This window comes from Triturus cristatus, chromosome 9 (assembly GCF_964204655.1).
Source record: "Triturus cristatus chromosome 9, aTriCri1.1, whole genome shotgun sequence".
Taxonomy (NCBI): domain Eukaryota; kingdom Metazoa; phylum Chordata; class Amphibia; order Caudata; family Salamandridae; genus Triturus; species Triturus cristatus.
In genome coordinates, this window is record NC_140592.1 from 403,612,022 (window position 1) to 403,628,127 (window position 16,106).

Consider the following 16,106-nt stretch of genomic DNA (forward strand, 5'->3'; position numbering starts at 1 on the left):
CAGAATGAGGTGGTTGTGAATCAACAGCAGCAGCAGGTAATTACTCCTCAGTTGCAGGTCCCACAAACCCCTATGCCCAACAATGTGAGTGCTCAGGTGCAGAGGTACAGTGTGAACACCGTATTTCATGGAGAAAGTGGTAAGAATACACAGACGGTTCAGCAATATTGGATGCAGAGTGATGAAGATGAGCCATAAATGTCCCAGTGATGGTGCCTGAGGGGGAAGGAGGAGAGCGTGCTTGGCGCATCCTTGGCGGTAGATCAGTCAGGTCCATTTGTTGATGGAAATGATGAAGGAAACAACATCACTTTCCTAGTGGATACTGGCACTACCCATTCTACGGTGAGAGCAGCAGAAATTCCAAACCTACCTCTCTCGGGAGAAACTATCCAACTTGTAGGAGTCTCAAATAAACAAATAAGAACTCCAGTCACAAAACCAATAGCAGAATATATTGGTAATTTCAGAGACATGCATTGATTTGTAGTATGTGATTCAAGGCCAGTAAATTTGTTGGGGAGGAACTATTAGGGCAAAATGATTTGCACCATCTTCTGTACACCTAATGGTGTTGCTTTCGAAACACCTGATGAAGACGTTGCCTTTAAGATGATGCTAGCAAAACAAGGAACGGAAGTGGATGAGATGTTTTCACTTCTTACTGAAAATGATTTGCCCGATGAGTTGAGGACTACAGTGAGGCCAGATGTGTGGGATTTTACATGGAAAGAAGTTGGTCTAATGGCGAAGGGAGACCCAATCAAGATTGTGGTAAAAGAAGGTGTGATATATCCAAACACACCCCAATACAGAATGAGTCCTGGGTACAGTCGAACAGTGCCTCTACCTGTACCTGGTCATAGGTAAATACACCCTAGCCAAGCCTGGATCTCTTGACGTCTGCCTTTGACTGGGTGCAGACAGGAAGGCTTTGGGAGAAAATGTTAACCATGGGCATTGATCCGCCCATTGTGCACTTTCTGGCAACTATGCACCAGGAAGTGATGGGGAGAGTTCGTTATGGAGCAGGCGGCGAACTTACTGCCCCATTAAGGATGGATTACAGGGTAAGTCAGGGCTGTGTCCTTGCACCCTTTTATTTTATTTATATATAAATGACCTAGAAAGCCAAATCAAAAAAGGGAACGTGGATGCTACGCTGGTAGGTCGCTACCGGCAATATTATATGCGGACGACTGCGTATTGATGTCCTGAACCGGAGTGGGGCTGCAGAGGCTTTTAATTAGTTTTAACAACTTTATGAATGATCTTGGCCTAAAAACAAATGTAGCGAAATCACATATTATGGAGGTGGGTAAATCTCCCAAGATATTAAAGACATGCTATATAGAAAATGAAAAACTGTCTCACGTGCCGACATTTCCTATTTAGAGATTTCTTTTGCTCATAAAAATTCTTGGTGTCACCTAGTTGAGGCTAAGATTAGGGGCTTCAATCAAAATGTGGAGGCGGCTTCAATCAAAATGTGGAGGCTATCTTTAGATTTACTAAAAAGTTAGGCTCTAGGCCCATCAAAACTAATATTGATATCTATAAAGCCCGTACGTATGCTGTTACTCTGTATGGTGCCGGAGTCTTGGGCTCCAGTAATATCAAGAGCCTACAGAGGGCAGAAAACTCGTTCATGTAGTGACTTTTGACAGTACCTAAAAGTACCGCTGCCACCATTTGCCATAATGAACTTGGTTTAACTCCACTGTCATTTTGCATACAATTAGCACAGTTATTGCTTTCGTATAATATCTGGGCAAAAGAAGAAGCAGTCTTGAATCGTGCACTTATTTTAAATTGTTTGAAATCGGATCATTTAAAAAAAATCTCCTAGATCACTTACATTAGCGACCAGATTGAGAATTTGGGATTCTCAGACTGCCTCAAAAGCCCTGGAAACATAGCCAAAATACAGAGAGCAAGGCTGAAAAAAGATTTTTTAACCCATTTGTATCAGGTCAGAGATAATCTGGAGAGGGGAAAAAAAAGGGTTGTTGACCATTCTTTGTTAGTTTATACTCCAGGTATTGCGCCGTACCTCTCCTTCTACTTCAGTCATGCTAAAATGTTTTATCTGGTGAGATTTAGGATGGGCACTTCTCACTTACTGGTCTCTTACCCACGTAATGTGCACAGTGATGCTAACTTGGATCTGTGCCCATGTGGTTCAAAGTCAGTTCAGAGCACCTTGTATTTTTTGTAAACTTTATATGAAATCAAGATGTGCCGCTTTAAAACCTTTTACGATTCTTAAATATTCGAAAGTGTCGGGCTGCGTTACATTATTTACAACTTTTAAATGATGAATTAATTTGCCTCATGGAGTATAAGTACATTTCCTTGGCTGGTCGGCCTCGGAATATTGTTCGAAAATGATCACTTTCCATTTGATTATAGTGTCATGCCTAAAGACTTAGGACTTTTTTTATGTGGACATATAACATGATATTGTTTAACTTTGGAAATTGAAGTCAACATTCAATTTGGACTTTGTATATAGATGTCTTCCCTGTGTCCGGTATTAATCAGATCAAAATGCTGCTATGTTTTGGCTTTATACCTTTCAGTGACCAGTTTGCTACAAGAGACTATTATCGGTTTATCTGTAATTGTCATTGACTATTTTTATTTTATCTCATGAAATGTGTTTTTAAGATGCTCTTTTATGGCTGGCATACAGCCGAATAAAGAATTTTGACTGTCCTGAAGTAAAAGCAGGAGTTGCCCCAGTGATTGATCAAATGATTAAACATGGTATTCTAAAAGAAATATTGAGTAGTCATTGTAATTAGCCAATCAGGGGACGTTAAAAACCTAGTGGAAAGTATAGAATAGTGCAAGATTTGAGGAAAATTAATAAAATAGTAGTAACTTGTTGGCCAGTTCTACCAAATCCAGCAGTGATTTTTCATCAGATACCTTTGGATGCCCATTGGTATACTGTAATTGATTTGTGGCAAGCATTATTTCAATCCCATTGCATCCGGATAGCCAATATTTATTTGCTTTCCGGTTCAGAGACCGTGTTTTGGCATGGTGCCGAGTTCCTCAAGGGTACACAGTAGTCCCTAAATTTTTTATCAGATTCTGAAAAAATGTTTGGAGACTTTGGTTATGCCAGGAAATTCGGTCTTGGTTCAGTACATGGATGACCTATTGGTGACATCAAAGACACGCAAAGCTTGTGTCATGGACACAATAGCTTTACTGAACCATTTAGCAGAAGGAGGACACAAGGTGTCGCCAGAAAAATTACAGTTTTGTCAACAAGAAGTTCAATATTTAGGGCACAAAATAGAAAGAGGATTCAGGAAAGTAACATCAGAAAGAATAAAAGTGATTCAACAAATGAGCCTACCTAAGACAAAGAAAGAAGTGCGAATGTTTTTAGGAGTGGTTGGATATTGTCGTCAATGGATTAGTGGATTTTCGCTGCTTGCAAAGCCTTTGATAAGATTGACACGAGAAGATGTGATGGATCCGATTGAATGGGATGATGAAAGTGAGGAAGCATTTATAAAAACTGAAAAGTTGTGTCAAGCACCAGCATTGGGAATGCCAGATTATACTAAAGAGTTTGCTTTGTTCTGTTGTGAAAGAGAAGGTTGTGCACTTTCAGTGTTCACACTAAGACACGGTTTGTCCCAGCGTTCAGTAGCATACTTCTCTGCTACTCTGGATCCAGTGGCTGCGGCATTACCTGGCTGCCTATAAGCAGTAGCTGCTACTTGTGTGAGTCTGGAACAGAGTGAATCGATTGTGATGGGACATCCTGTCAAGGTGTATGTGCCACATTCAGTCAAGATCCTTTTAACAAGGACTCATACTCAACACTGGACCCCTAGTCAGCTGAAAGTATGAAAGAGTGATATTGGGTGCTGAAAATGTAAGTGTGACAAGATGCACCAAGATGAATCCTGCGACTTTGTTACCTGATTCATACTGTGAAGAAGTGAGAGAGGCTGTTGACCATGGTTGCTCGGATGTGGCAGAAATGTGTACAAAGCCCAGGCCTGACATGCTTGGCATTCCCCTAGAAGAGTCGGACTATGTAATGTTTATTGATGGACCATGCTTGAGAAGGGAGAGTGAAGAATTGAGCTCTGCCTATGCTATGTGTACTGTGTCAGGTACTCTAGAAACTTCCTGTTAAGGAGGAGTCAAGTCTGCTCAAATAGCTGAATTGTTCGCTAGAGTCTGCAAAATTGGGAAGAAATTGAAGGTAACCATATTACGGATAGTCAATATGGTTTTGGGATTGTGCACAACTTTGGCCAATTTTGGCTACAGAGGGGATTTCGGACTTCTTCAGGATCTCCTATCAGAAATGGGAAAATTGTCAAAGAACTATTGGAAGCATTCAAATTGCCAAAAGAAATTGCTGTGGTCAAATGTGCTGCACATAAGTCAGGAAATGATTATGTGATGCTGGGTAATCGGTACGCTGACCAAATTGCACAGATTTGCACTCGACATACAATGTCATTTAACAGAGGGTTGGAAAAAGAAGTTACCAATTGCCAACTAATGTTTTTCTCTGCTTTTGAAACATGGGACGAAGTTAGGCAATTACAGGATGAGGCAGACGTAAAAGAAAAGGAACACTTGATCAAATCAGGTTGTACAAGAAGAGCAGATGACGAAGTGTGGGTGTGTTCAGATGGTAGGTCAATTATGCCAGATAGCTTGTTGTCACAAATGGCTAGGATGTATCATGGAACTACATACATTGGGAGGGACGCCATGATTAGACATTTCAGACAGACATGGTATAATCCCAAGTTAAGGGTAGTTGCAGAAAGTCTCTGTCAACAGCAAAATCGAGGAAGGAAGACGGTTGTTAGTTGGGGGGAAAATTGGAAGAGCAGAGGGACCGTTAACCAGATTGCAACTTGACTTCATTGAGTTGCCACTGTGCAACGGTTTGAAGTATGTCCTTGTCATTGTTTGTCTATCTTCTCGATGGGTAGAAGCCTATCCCACGAGAAGGAACGACAGTCTTACAGTTGCCAAGCTACTGTTAAGAGAGCTCATACCTAGATTTGGATTTTCAGTCACTTTGTAATCAGATAGAGGACCTCATTTTAATCATGAGATAATTAAACTAATTTGTGAAGCTTTCAAAACTGAGCCGAAATTACATTGTGCCTATCGCCCAAAAGCCTCTGGAGTGGTTGAGTAGCTCAATGGTACAATAAAATCCAGGTTAGGAAAGGTGTGCGCATCCACTTCACTGAAATGCCCTGATGCTTTGCCCCTTGTATTGATCAGCCTTAGAAGCATTCCTGACCGAAGAACAGGATTAAGTCTACGTGAAATACTCATGGGAAGAGCAATGAGACAAGCATTTGTACCTGGAAACAAATTGATGAATATAACTGATGATTTAGTGTTGGACTATTGTAAAGGACTAGTTGATCTGGTACGTTCTGTGTCTGACAAGGTTGGAGAAGATGCAACTGCAGTACAGTCGAATCAAGCTCATGATTTGTGTCCTGGAGACTGGGTTGTGGTAAAGAAGCACACGAGGAAATCATGTTTGGAACCCAGGTGGAAAGGACCTCATCAAATCTTATTGGTCACGACAACACCAGTAAAGTGTGCTGGTTTACCTAATTGGATTCATGCCAGTCATACCCAAAAAGTCCCAAGTCCACCTGAATGACAAGAGCAGCAACGGGTAGAACAAAGATAAGAACCAGAAGCTGAAAGTTGTGAAGTTGAAGAAATCAGAGAACCAGACTCTGAAGAATGCATTGACGAAGAACAACCAAGTACAAGTTAAGTAGAGTGGGCACCAGTTACTGCTGAAGAGACTGATGTAGAGACTGAGGAAGAACCCGAGCTTGAAAGACCATAACAAAGTTAACAAAGAATAGAAGAATCTTCTATAGAAAATCCAGATCAAGCTCAGTCAGAAGAAGAAAAAGAAAGACCAGAGGGTTCAGGGCAAATACAAACAATAGAAGAAAAAGAAGCAGAACATTCAGAACAAGTCCAACCAAAAGAAAGAGAAAATAAAGGACACTTGCAAAAGGTGAAGAAGGTGAAAAGGCAGTACAGACAAAAAGAGTAAGAAAGGGAGATCACTGGCCGAGTGGAGTGAAAAGACTGAGATACTTTCTAAGAAGAAAAACAGGGAAAGAACTAGAGCAAGTAAATGAGGTGTCAAGTCAGGTTGAACTAGAACAAACGAGAAGAAGATCATTAAGATTGTCAGAAAGAGCAAGGGTACCAAATAGAAAATATAAGGCTCCAGAGTGTACTTACATTATTTTTGAAAATCTTGATCTAAATGAAGAACCATATAGTGGCACAGTTGGAGAGTCTGATAAAAGGAAATTGCGACCACCTTAAAGAAAGACTTGTACAAAAGGTGGATTTATTGAAAAGACTATCAAGTAAAATAAGAAATGATCTGAAGAAAAGGATAACTGAAGCTGAAAGCTTTTGAAGTGTGGGATCACACAAAGATTTTACATTATACATATTCTTTTAGAAAGAAAAATACATTTAGAAATAATTTTAGATACTAAAAAAAATGGCAGAAGCAAAAGTGACTGAACATCCGAAATCTAGTTTAAAACAAAGATGTGTTAAGTGTTGTTTATGTAGTATTACAATACTAATGTTAATGTGGTTATTATTAACGGTTGTGGTACCTGTTCTAATGGTGACAAATAATCGTAATAATACAAATACTAGTGAAAGAATGAATACAGATACTAAGAAAACTACTACCACAAATTTAGAACAAATGGATAAAAGCATGTATTATCATGACAAATCAAAGAGTGATTTGTCATTAAATGTATTTACTAAACTCCTTTATCAATATGTAGACACAATGGATGTGAGTGACTGGTATGTCTGCATGAAATTACCTACTTCTGTTTTCAGAGGACGTGACATATCACCATCTTCCATTAAAGTATGGTATGTCTTGTAGTGTTGTAACTAGTTTGTTCTATGTTACTGGTAAGTTGCAATATTTTTATTCCAATATGGATTTAGTAATTCCAGAAATCCTTATTAGAAGAAATATGAATCCGGTACTTAGTGGTAAAAATGTAGAGTTCATGGGAGAACTTTTCCTAACAACGAATCCCATAGCTATAACACATGCTCATAGAAATAATTTAACATGCCTTTTGCGTGAAGAAGAAAAAGTTTTCCTAAATTTAGTCGAAGAAAGGCAGGATTTCCAAAAGAAAGCTGTTGAGCAGAAGTCACATGTACGGCCATGGGCTACACTGGAAGGAGATTATAAGAAAGGCGAGACTCATGCTGCAATGTCCCTAGATTTGTCAAAATTGGGGAAATTCTTTCTACATAGAATAAAAACAGAGTATAATAGCATTTTCATTGGTACTAGCGAATGTGAACATACCTTCCAATTAATGGGGGGGATAGGGACTAAAAGGGAGAACTGATTCTGTTTTCCCAGGTATATATTATCTGTGCGGTAAAAATGCCTATTATAGGTTGCCTGCACGATGATACGGAAGTTGCTACCTTGGCATTGTCTTCCAAAAGGTATACCACATAGCTAAGAACAATGAAATAGATGTAATAAGTAAAGGACTAACAAGAAGCAGGAGAGCAAGTTTTTCAGAAATAGTAGGCGACATCTTTGGTGCACTGATACCGTCAGTTGGAGTCATATTGAATTCACATAAGATACGCCAATTGTCCACAGTAGTTGATAGTTTATCAACAGATACTGATGGAGGATTCTTAATGATCAATACTGAAATGGTTTCAATAAGATCTATGGTTTTGCAAAATAGATTTGCCCTTGATATTTTATTGACAAAAGAGGGTGAAGTCTGTGGCATGTTGAAAGTTCAACACTGCTGTACATATATCCCAGACAAATGTAAAGGTATTGAGGGATATATCAAAAACATTACAAAAATTCATAAAGAGTTGACCCAACTGGAGGTTGACGGTGTCTGAGAAAGATTTAGTAAAGATATTTCCACAATAGGTAACTGGTTTTCCACGTTTGGATGTAGCTTAGTAGGGAAAATATTAATTCCTGTAATATCAATAGCATTGGTCCTCTTGATGATAATAATGACATAAGTGTTGCAAAGGGAAAATGAGAACGAGATTATTGAATGAGACCAAGAATAAAAGGATGGGAAGAAAGAAAAAAGGAAAGAGATGGAACTAGAGGAAATGAAAGAAAGTCTATATGGAAAAATGGAAGAAATAGATATGAAAGAAAAATGAAGATAGTATGGAATCTAATGTAAATGCCAAGAATAGATAAAGTTGGCACTTGGTAATTTTGGGTATTTTATGATGGCTCAAAAATGCCATCAGAGGGGGGATTGATGGAGCAAGGATTAAAGAAAACAAAACATGCTCGGCGCATTCCCTCATTAACAGTACTAATATTGAAATTAAGTGAAGAAAACTAAATTAAAATACACGCACAACATTTACATATGGGAATAAGAGCTTTAGGCATGCTTAATTAATTCAAATATAACGCAACGCAACTAAACACCACTCTAAACTGGAAAATGCTTTCGCGCATGTGCGAATTAGAATTACGTAAATAGTAACGTAGCTAAGCCATTTTTAGAAGGAAAATTCTCACGCATGCGCAGAAATTGCTAACATTGAGTCTTGAGGTACCGCGTGCATGGCATATGCTTGCCTGAATTTAAAGGAAGCTGTCGCTGCTAATGCTTTGGCTTAACAAAGAAGAAAATAACATGAGATAGAGTAGAAGTGGGGGGTGAACAGTGAAAATCACTTATTTGAGAAATTAATATTGGTTTACGATTCCTTTATTGATAGAGTACGTTTGGGCCTATTGGTACGTCTAATGAAAGTAAAATGGCTGCGAGATGGAGAAAAACCACACATGCGCCGTGAAGTCATGATGTGACCCGCTGACCGTATTACTGACAGGCTGCCAAGAGACAAGGACAAGCCACCGTTCTCCTCTAGCCTGTAGAACTGTATTCAAATGCATTTCCAATTGAAACATCACATGGATGTGAAAAGGAAAGAAAATAAAATAAAGAATGAGCTAAAGGGGAAGGGTTTGTTAGACAATAAGGTTTATTAGATAATTGAATATGTCAGCTTGAGGGGATGACAACTCCCCTGCCCCATCACAGTCCGTGATGCACTAATATTGGCAACTTTTGACGGTGGGACATGCAGAATTAAAGAATATAATGAGAGAGAGAGAGAGAGAGAGAGAGAGAGAGAGAGAGAGAGAGAGAGAGAGAGAGAGAGAGAGAGAGAGAATGAGAGAGAGAATGAGAGAGAGAATGAGAGAGAGAAAGAGAGAAAGAGAGAAAGAGAGAGAGAGAGAAAGAGAGAGAGAGAGAGCTGTTGCTGCTGAGGAAAGTGAGAACAGACAAGGGAGATTCACCTGTGAAAGATACCCAATTAGATTGAAGTTTCCGGAAGAATATCGAGGAGATAGAGAGTTTAAGCGAGGGATCCATCCCGGTGCGTTGGGTCTATAGAGAAGTTTAGTAAGTATTATTCTTTCCTGATCCTGTCCTATAACCTTTGCCTCCTGAATCTTAATCAGGGCACCACCGCCAGCCCTTTTTGGCCAGAGAGCTGGTTTTCCATAATCACCTTTGGGTAATTATATTCGGTCTAAAATTTGCATACCTTTTTGCAAATGTATGATTTATTATGTCTTTTGTCTCTTCATCTATCCACTCCTAATGCACTGATTTGTTGAATAAGTCTGTGAATTGAATGTATATTGCTAAATGAATTTTCTCTCTCCTATGGAATTTGAATAGTGTTCTGCACTGTGAATTTGTATTAATGAGCGTTCATGACTGAGATTTAGATAAACGTATGTAATCTTACCCAGTGTCTGTGGTTATTTTACTAAGATATGAAGATTCAGATTAGTTAATTTGTTCATATCGCCATCAACTACTCAACTAATGGTCCATTGACCAAAGGAAGAGTGTTGATATGTGAAAGATTAGTTAGACATTGAGATTCCATATTACCCCTGAAAATTCATACAAAGTGAGTTAACTAATCAAGATCAGAGTGAATAACAAAACTTGACCACCAGCGAAACAGCCAGGAAATCTGATTGTTGTATATGGGCCCATTGAAATTTTCAATTGCTTTATGAGATGTTTGTACCTGGTTTTCCGCTGGATCAGTGGTATTGGTATTGGTGGTGGTACTGGTATTTGTGGTGGCGGTATTGTTGGTGGTGGTATTGGTGGTGGTGGTATTGGTGGTGGTGGTATTGGTGGTGGTGGTGGTAGTGGCATTAGTGGTGGTAGTGGTATTAGTGGTGTTGGTGGTGATATTGGTGGTGGTGGTAGTGTTATTGGTGGTGGTGGTGGTACTGGTAGTCGTGTATTAGTGGTGGGAAATTGGTGGTGGTAGAAGTGGTGGTGGTTATTGACGGTGGTGGTATTGGTGGTGGTGTTATTGGTTTTGGTGGTGGTGGTATTGGAGGTAGTGGTATTAGTGGTGTTGGTGGTGATATTGGTGGTGGTGGTATTGGTAGTGTTATTGGTGGTGGTTGTATTGATGGTGGTAGTGGTGTATTAGCTGGTGGGGTATTGGTGGTGGTATTGGTATTGGTGATGGTGGTAGTGGTGGTACTGGTAGTGGTGTATTAGTGGTTGGGTGATGGTGGTAGTGGTGGGGTATTGGTGATGGTGGTATTAGTGGTAGTGGTATTGGTGGTGGTAGTGATATTGGTGGGGTTATTGGTGGTGGTGGTGGTATTGGTGGTGGTGGTAGTATTTGTGGTGGTGGTATTAGTGGTGTATTGGTGATGGTGGTATTGGTGGTACTGGTGGTATTGGTGGTTGTATTGGTGGTATTGGGGGTGCTGGTATCGGTGAAGGTGGTTGTATTGGTGGTGGTGGTATTGATGGTGGTGGCGGTGTTGTTAATAAAACAGGCTTTAGAAAGCAACCCGTCAGGTGGCTTTAGTACAGATAACATGTAACACAGATGTGTTGTCGTCAGCTTCAGCCCAGTAGCACAGGATTATGTGCTACCTCGAATTCACATGACAATTTGCTAATCATTTCTAAATCCATTTTACTTGGGAAGTTGAAACAGATACGAGATAATGCCCGGTTAATGGGATTGAAAGCAGGTGCCCGTGTTACGGGGGCGGCTGTGCTGCTTACAAAAAACACAAACTGTTTCAGCTGAAGCAGCACCTGTCCGGCCTGCAGTAAGAGAAACTCAATAAAGTAAATAGGGCTTACATACTAAATAACAGGTCCCGTGTAACAACTGAAGTAAAAGGGCCAGTTGCCATGGGAGAGTGCAAATGAAGACAAAGCCGCACTAAGGAGGAACTAACAAGCCTATTAACGAATCCAACGGCAGCATTTATTAAAGATAATGACACAAGCCAATTAAAATTATGGAAGAAGAGTAGGCGCAGTTTCTCTCCCATACTCTACTACAGCAGTCTTGCAGAGCGAGCAATGCATGCGTGCTGCCGCTAGGATAACCTAAAAAAGTATCGTTTTCATCACGAATCGCTATGTTATCATTTTACACCGAAAGATAAAACTGCTCTAGGTTCGGCACAAAGTAGTGGTAGATCCCTAGTTTTATTATGCACACACCCATTTCAGCTCAGTGCGAAAGAGATTATTCAACACCCATTTTCAAAGCCACAGTCACTCTAATACAAAGCCTTAGGAACAAAAAACGGACTCTGGCTGGTGTGGTAATTTACACATTCCCATTCGATGTCTACAGGTCTGGATGTCTGCATGTACAAACTCCTCGTTTCCAATGTCAATAAACACATTTTGAAAGAGACCGATGCCTGCCACGAATCAGCAAACATCTGAAAATGTGCAGGGCCCTCATTACATAACACACCTGTTAAAAGCATCCAAATACCAAACTTCTGACCCTCCACACACACACATGGAATCACAACCAAACACAGAGACACCGATATGGATAACCACACCGACACACACATACAGTTTCTCTCTCTCTTAAACACCCACACACACACCTGTTGTCGGTCTTGATTGAATTTGTTTATGTACTGTGCATTTAATGGAATTGTGGGTGTATGGGGGGAGTGACTCTGCTTGTGCAAGTCATTTGTCTCTGGTTGGCTTAGATAATTTCCACATGTTTCCTATTACATAAAAATAATCAGAGTTGCAAAAGTTACCAAAGAAACATTACGTTGACATGCAGGGTGCAGAGCAGCCATTTTCTACTGCCCAAAATCCACAGCTTTTAATTTTGTAGTCATGTCCTAAAGAATACACTTGAAACTGGGCACTTAGGCAATGTTATCACTTGTACCAACTGACTGTGAGAGGGGATTTTGGAACCAGTGCCTGTAAAATGTGAATCCTTCCTCTCTATAAAAGGAATAAACAGATGGGTGCACAAGTAGAGACTTAAGAGGGGCACCCAGGAAGGCCAAGAATCAGGTCTTGATACGCAGCGTAATACGCTCATGTGCAGCTACAGTTCAATGAACAACACACATTTGCCTACTCAAGAAATATACAAGAACACAATCCCCTCGCCACATCATCACAATAAGAATTAGACTCCTGTCTGTAATGAAAACCTATAAATCAATCAAAGGACTGCTGAAAGTAATGCAAGCACGTACCAATGGCAGAGAGTGTGATATACAAATGATGTTATCGTAACTTATGTTCTCATCTGACGAATGACTGAGGGGTTTTAATTGTGCATGCAAGTAAGTATTCATTCAAGGAGTGATTCAAGCACTTGAGACCCCCAAGATAAACAGGCGCACATTTCTTCATGCTAAAACTTAGTCTGTTGGGCAGGATAGCAGACCGTACCAAATGAGCATTTACTCTACCGTCCTATCCAAATATACCTCACCCTCATTGTTGATCTTTAATTTCTCTAACTCCTTGAACTGTCACACATAACAAATAGTTTGCAGCATCAAAAGGAGACAAACATTAAGACAAAATACAAATCTCTCAGGCTCACAATGTTTTTTTTCACCCCAGAATAAGCCACTTTCTGTACCAGGCATTTCTGAAAACCAAACCACAACTCATGAACATTTTGAGATCTCGCTTGTCCCAATCTTTTTTGCTCCTAAATCAAGTTTCAGTGGCTACATTACCAACAAAGCACTGCACCACTCCGCGATGCAGAGCACCCTTAATGAGTGTGCCGGGCGCAGACCAGACAGTGGACCCCATTACAATAAAAGTGCTGTTGAGAGCACAGGCGTGACCCTGCACTGGAACCAGCACATTAACAAAAGGCAGACCAGCTGTTTGAAGCCCACCAGTTTGCCTTTCACTGCAGACGGCAACCTGACCTGTAATTCAAAGAGGGGCAGAAATCCCATGCAGGCGAATGTAGTGAGTGACTGCAGCCAGACACAGGGAAGCCTGGAGGGTCCCAGTAACACATTTTCTCCTTTTCCTTGGAATGCTATTTGGGAGACACACCGATTGTGTGCCACCTATATGTGGGGTACAGTTAGTGCATTTACAGCGTATCTGCCCTTGCGCCTCCTTCTGTTCAAAGACAAAGGATTACCGCATATGCATCGGGCAATGCTCCCTTGAGATCGCACAAGTGCACATTTTGCCTAATCAGTATTACAGAAGGTGTCGTGTAAGCATCTGCAGCCACATCTATGATAGTATGTTGTCCTGGGGGCTCAAAAAGCAGGCACAAACACCCATTATAATAATATTTGTAGTGCGCCTGGTTACAACCAACTGTGTGTGTTGTCCTGGGGTCTCAAAAAGCAGGCACAAACACCCATTATAATAATATTTGTAGTGCGCCTGGTTACAACCAACTGTGTGTCCCCGCACTAGGATCCAGACCCAAAGAAGGAGAACAGAGATAGCATCTAAGGGAGAAGGAGGAGTACAGGAAGGCATATGGAGAATCTCGGATTAGGGGTGAAAAAACCAGGTTTTTAGATCTTTACGAAAGATGCTCTCAGTGGGTTTAGCTCTCAGGGTCAGCGTTAAGGTGTTCCACTTTTTAGCTGCCAGATAGCCAAAGGAGCACGCTCCCATCCAAGCTCTTTGGAATTTGGGCACTTTGACCAGGTGGGCTCCCGTCGACCTCAGATTATGTACAGGAATATCGGAGGTTAACATTGGGAAGAGATAGCTTGGACCTCTACTCCACAGAATTCTGTGGCAATAGCACATGGCTTTATAGATGATCTTTTTTCCACTGGCAACCAGGGGAGGGTGTCCAGAGCTCTGGAGGAGGATGATCTTCTGGGAAGATTCAGGACCAATCGAGCAGCCACATTCTGGATGCGTTGAAGATTGTTGAGATATTTTTTGGTGGTGCCTAGACATAGTATATTGCTGTAGTCTGAGATATGACTAGAGCATGTACAGGAGCTTTTCTGGCCGGGAGAGGTAGTAGGACTTGGATTTTTTTAGGACTTTGAGTCCAGAAGCATTTTCCAGCTACCTTCCTGATTTAATTCTCAAAATAAAGTTTTGGATCAAACCAGACCCCGAGATTTTTGGTTTCTTCTTTAGAGGTAGGGGATGGCCCCAAGATCTGGGGCCACCAAGCCGAAGACCAGATTGAGCTGGCTTTCCCCAAGATCAATACTTCAGTCTTATTGCCGTTCAATTTAAGGCAATTGTTGGACATCCATGAGGCAAGCTCCCCTAAACAAGAGGAGAACTGATGGGCAGCTGTCTCTGTGTCCTGGGATAAGGTGCCGATCAATTGTGTATCATCCGCATAAGATACGACGGCATCCTCATGGCACTATGGTATTACAGAAGTGAGCACAGATGCTTGTTTGGCTGCTTCCATAATACATATCCCAATGGTGCCAAGTGTGTAACAGGAGTCACAACTGCAGTCTGTTTATACCTTAGATTACTCTGTGATTGATGCAACTTCCATCGCAGTCAAATAGGCAAGGCAGCTGCTATCCCTGGTACAGCTCCAGTCGCTCTTTTTTAAAGGTTTATAAAGGCAGCAGCAAAACCAGAAAGTAAACCGGGCTAAGGAGTCCCGTTAATTTTTTTTTACTTTCCATACACTGCCCTTCCTTTAGCCTCCTCAGCAGCAAAGAGGTTGCGGGGAAAGAAAGGTTCAAACTTGTGAGGTCACTGGGATCAAATGGTGTGTGGGGTCACTTCTACCACCCTGGCATTTTGGTTAATTGACATCTTTGTAAATTGAAAAGTAGGTACGCAGCAGGAGGCCAACTTCAAAGTCTGAGCTGCTTCACCAGGATTCATTCCATTAAATTTCAGGTTGGCTACCTAGTTCTTAAAAGAGATATACCTGTCTCTGGGACTCATACAGGATGCGGTCCATGGTGTTCAGTAGCGTCATAGTCTTGTAGAACTTCACCACCTTTTCTTTTGGAAGCTGTGGAAAGTCAGAATAGAATGGATTTAAAAAAACAACAAAAAAAGTGTGAGATAAGCATTTACGTAGGTAAACACTCACATCCTGACAAACGTACACATGCTGCCTCCTGCGCTCACCTTGCAAATTTAGGCTGTCTTTAGTAGGAAAAACACACCTTCCTGCCCTCACCTTGCAAATTGAGATAGGCTGCATTTAGCAAGTCAGCGGTGGAAACAATTTTTTTTCACTCAATGGAATATGTATCTTCTGCCTGCAGAGATGAAAACTGAGACGGACATAGCTCGCATAATTTTGCAAAATTTTATGTGGTGGAAGGAGTTCTAGAGCTCAGAAAGAGTCTATTCTTTGTAAGGAGGATTGGATTGGGAGTCTAAGGGGACACAATATTTTTGGTTGGGGAAAAAAGCTCAACAGTACTTCACATCAACATTCTTCAAATAGATATGTTAACATGTATTGGCAAAGCTAATAGGTCTCGCCTACGCGAGAGCTATCGGCTTTGTCAATTTCTTTTAGCTGTGTAACTGTTTTTAAACAAAGACAACATCCTTCTTTTACAGTTATTTAGTGTGAGCATAGCAGTGTTTTAGATCGTTACCAGTGATACTGAAATTACTTTAAGAGGGACTGTTTGCAACTCGCAGCTTGTCTATAATCAAAAGTGGATCATTGACTTTACCAGATATTTGTTTTGGCTTCAA

General features: G+C 40.8%; 1 protein-coding gene across 1 annotated transcript in view; it reads right to left on the reverse strand.

Moving 5' to 3' along the window:
* BCKDHA (branched chain keto acid dehydrogenase E1 subunit alpha) overlaps positions 1–16,106 on the reverse strand; it is a 205,588-nt gene that overhangs the window by 130,458 nt on the left and 59,024 nt on the right. The window contains exon 4 of the mRNA XM_085625275.1: positions 15,316–15,402. Within this exon, the coding sequence (XP_085481401.1) occupies positions 15,316–15,402 (87 nt within the window). The remainder of the gene's footprint in view (positions 1–15,315; positions 15,403–16,106) is intronic.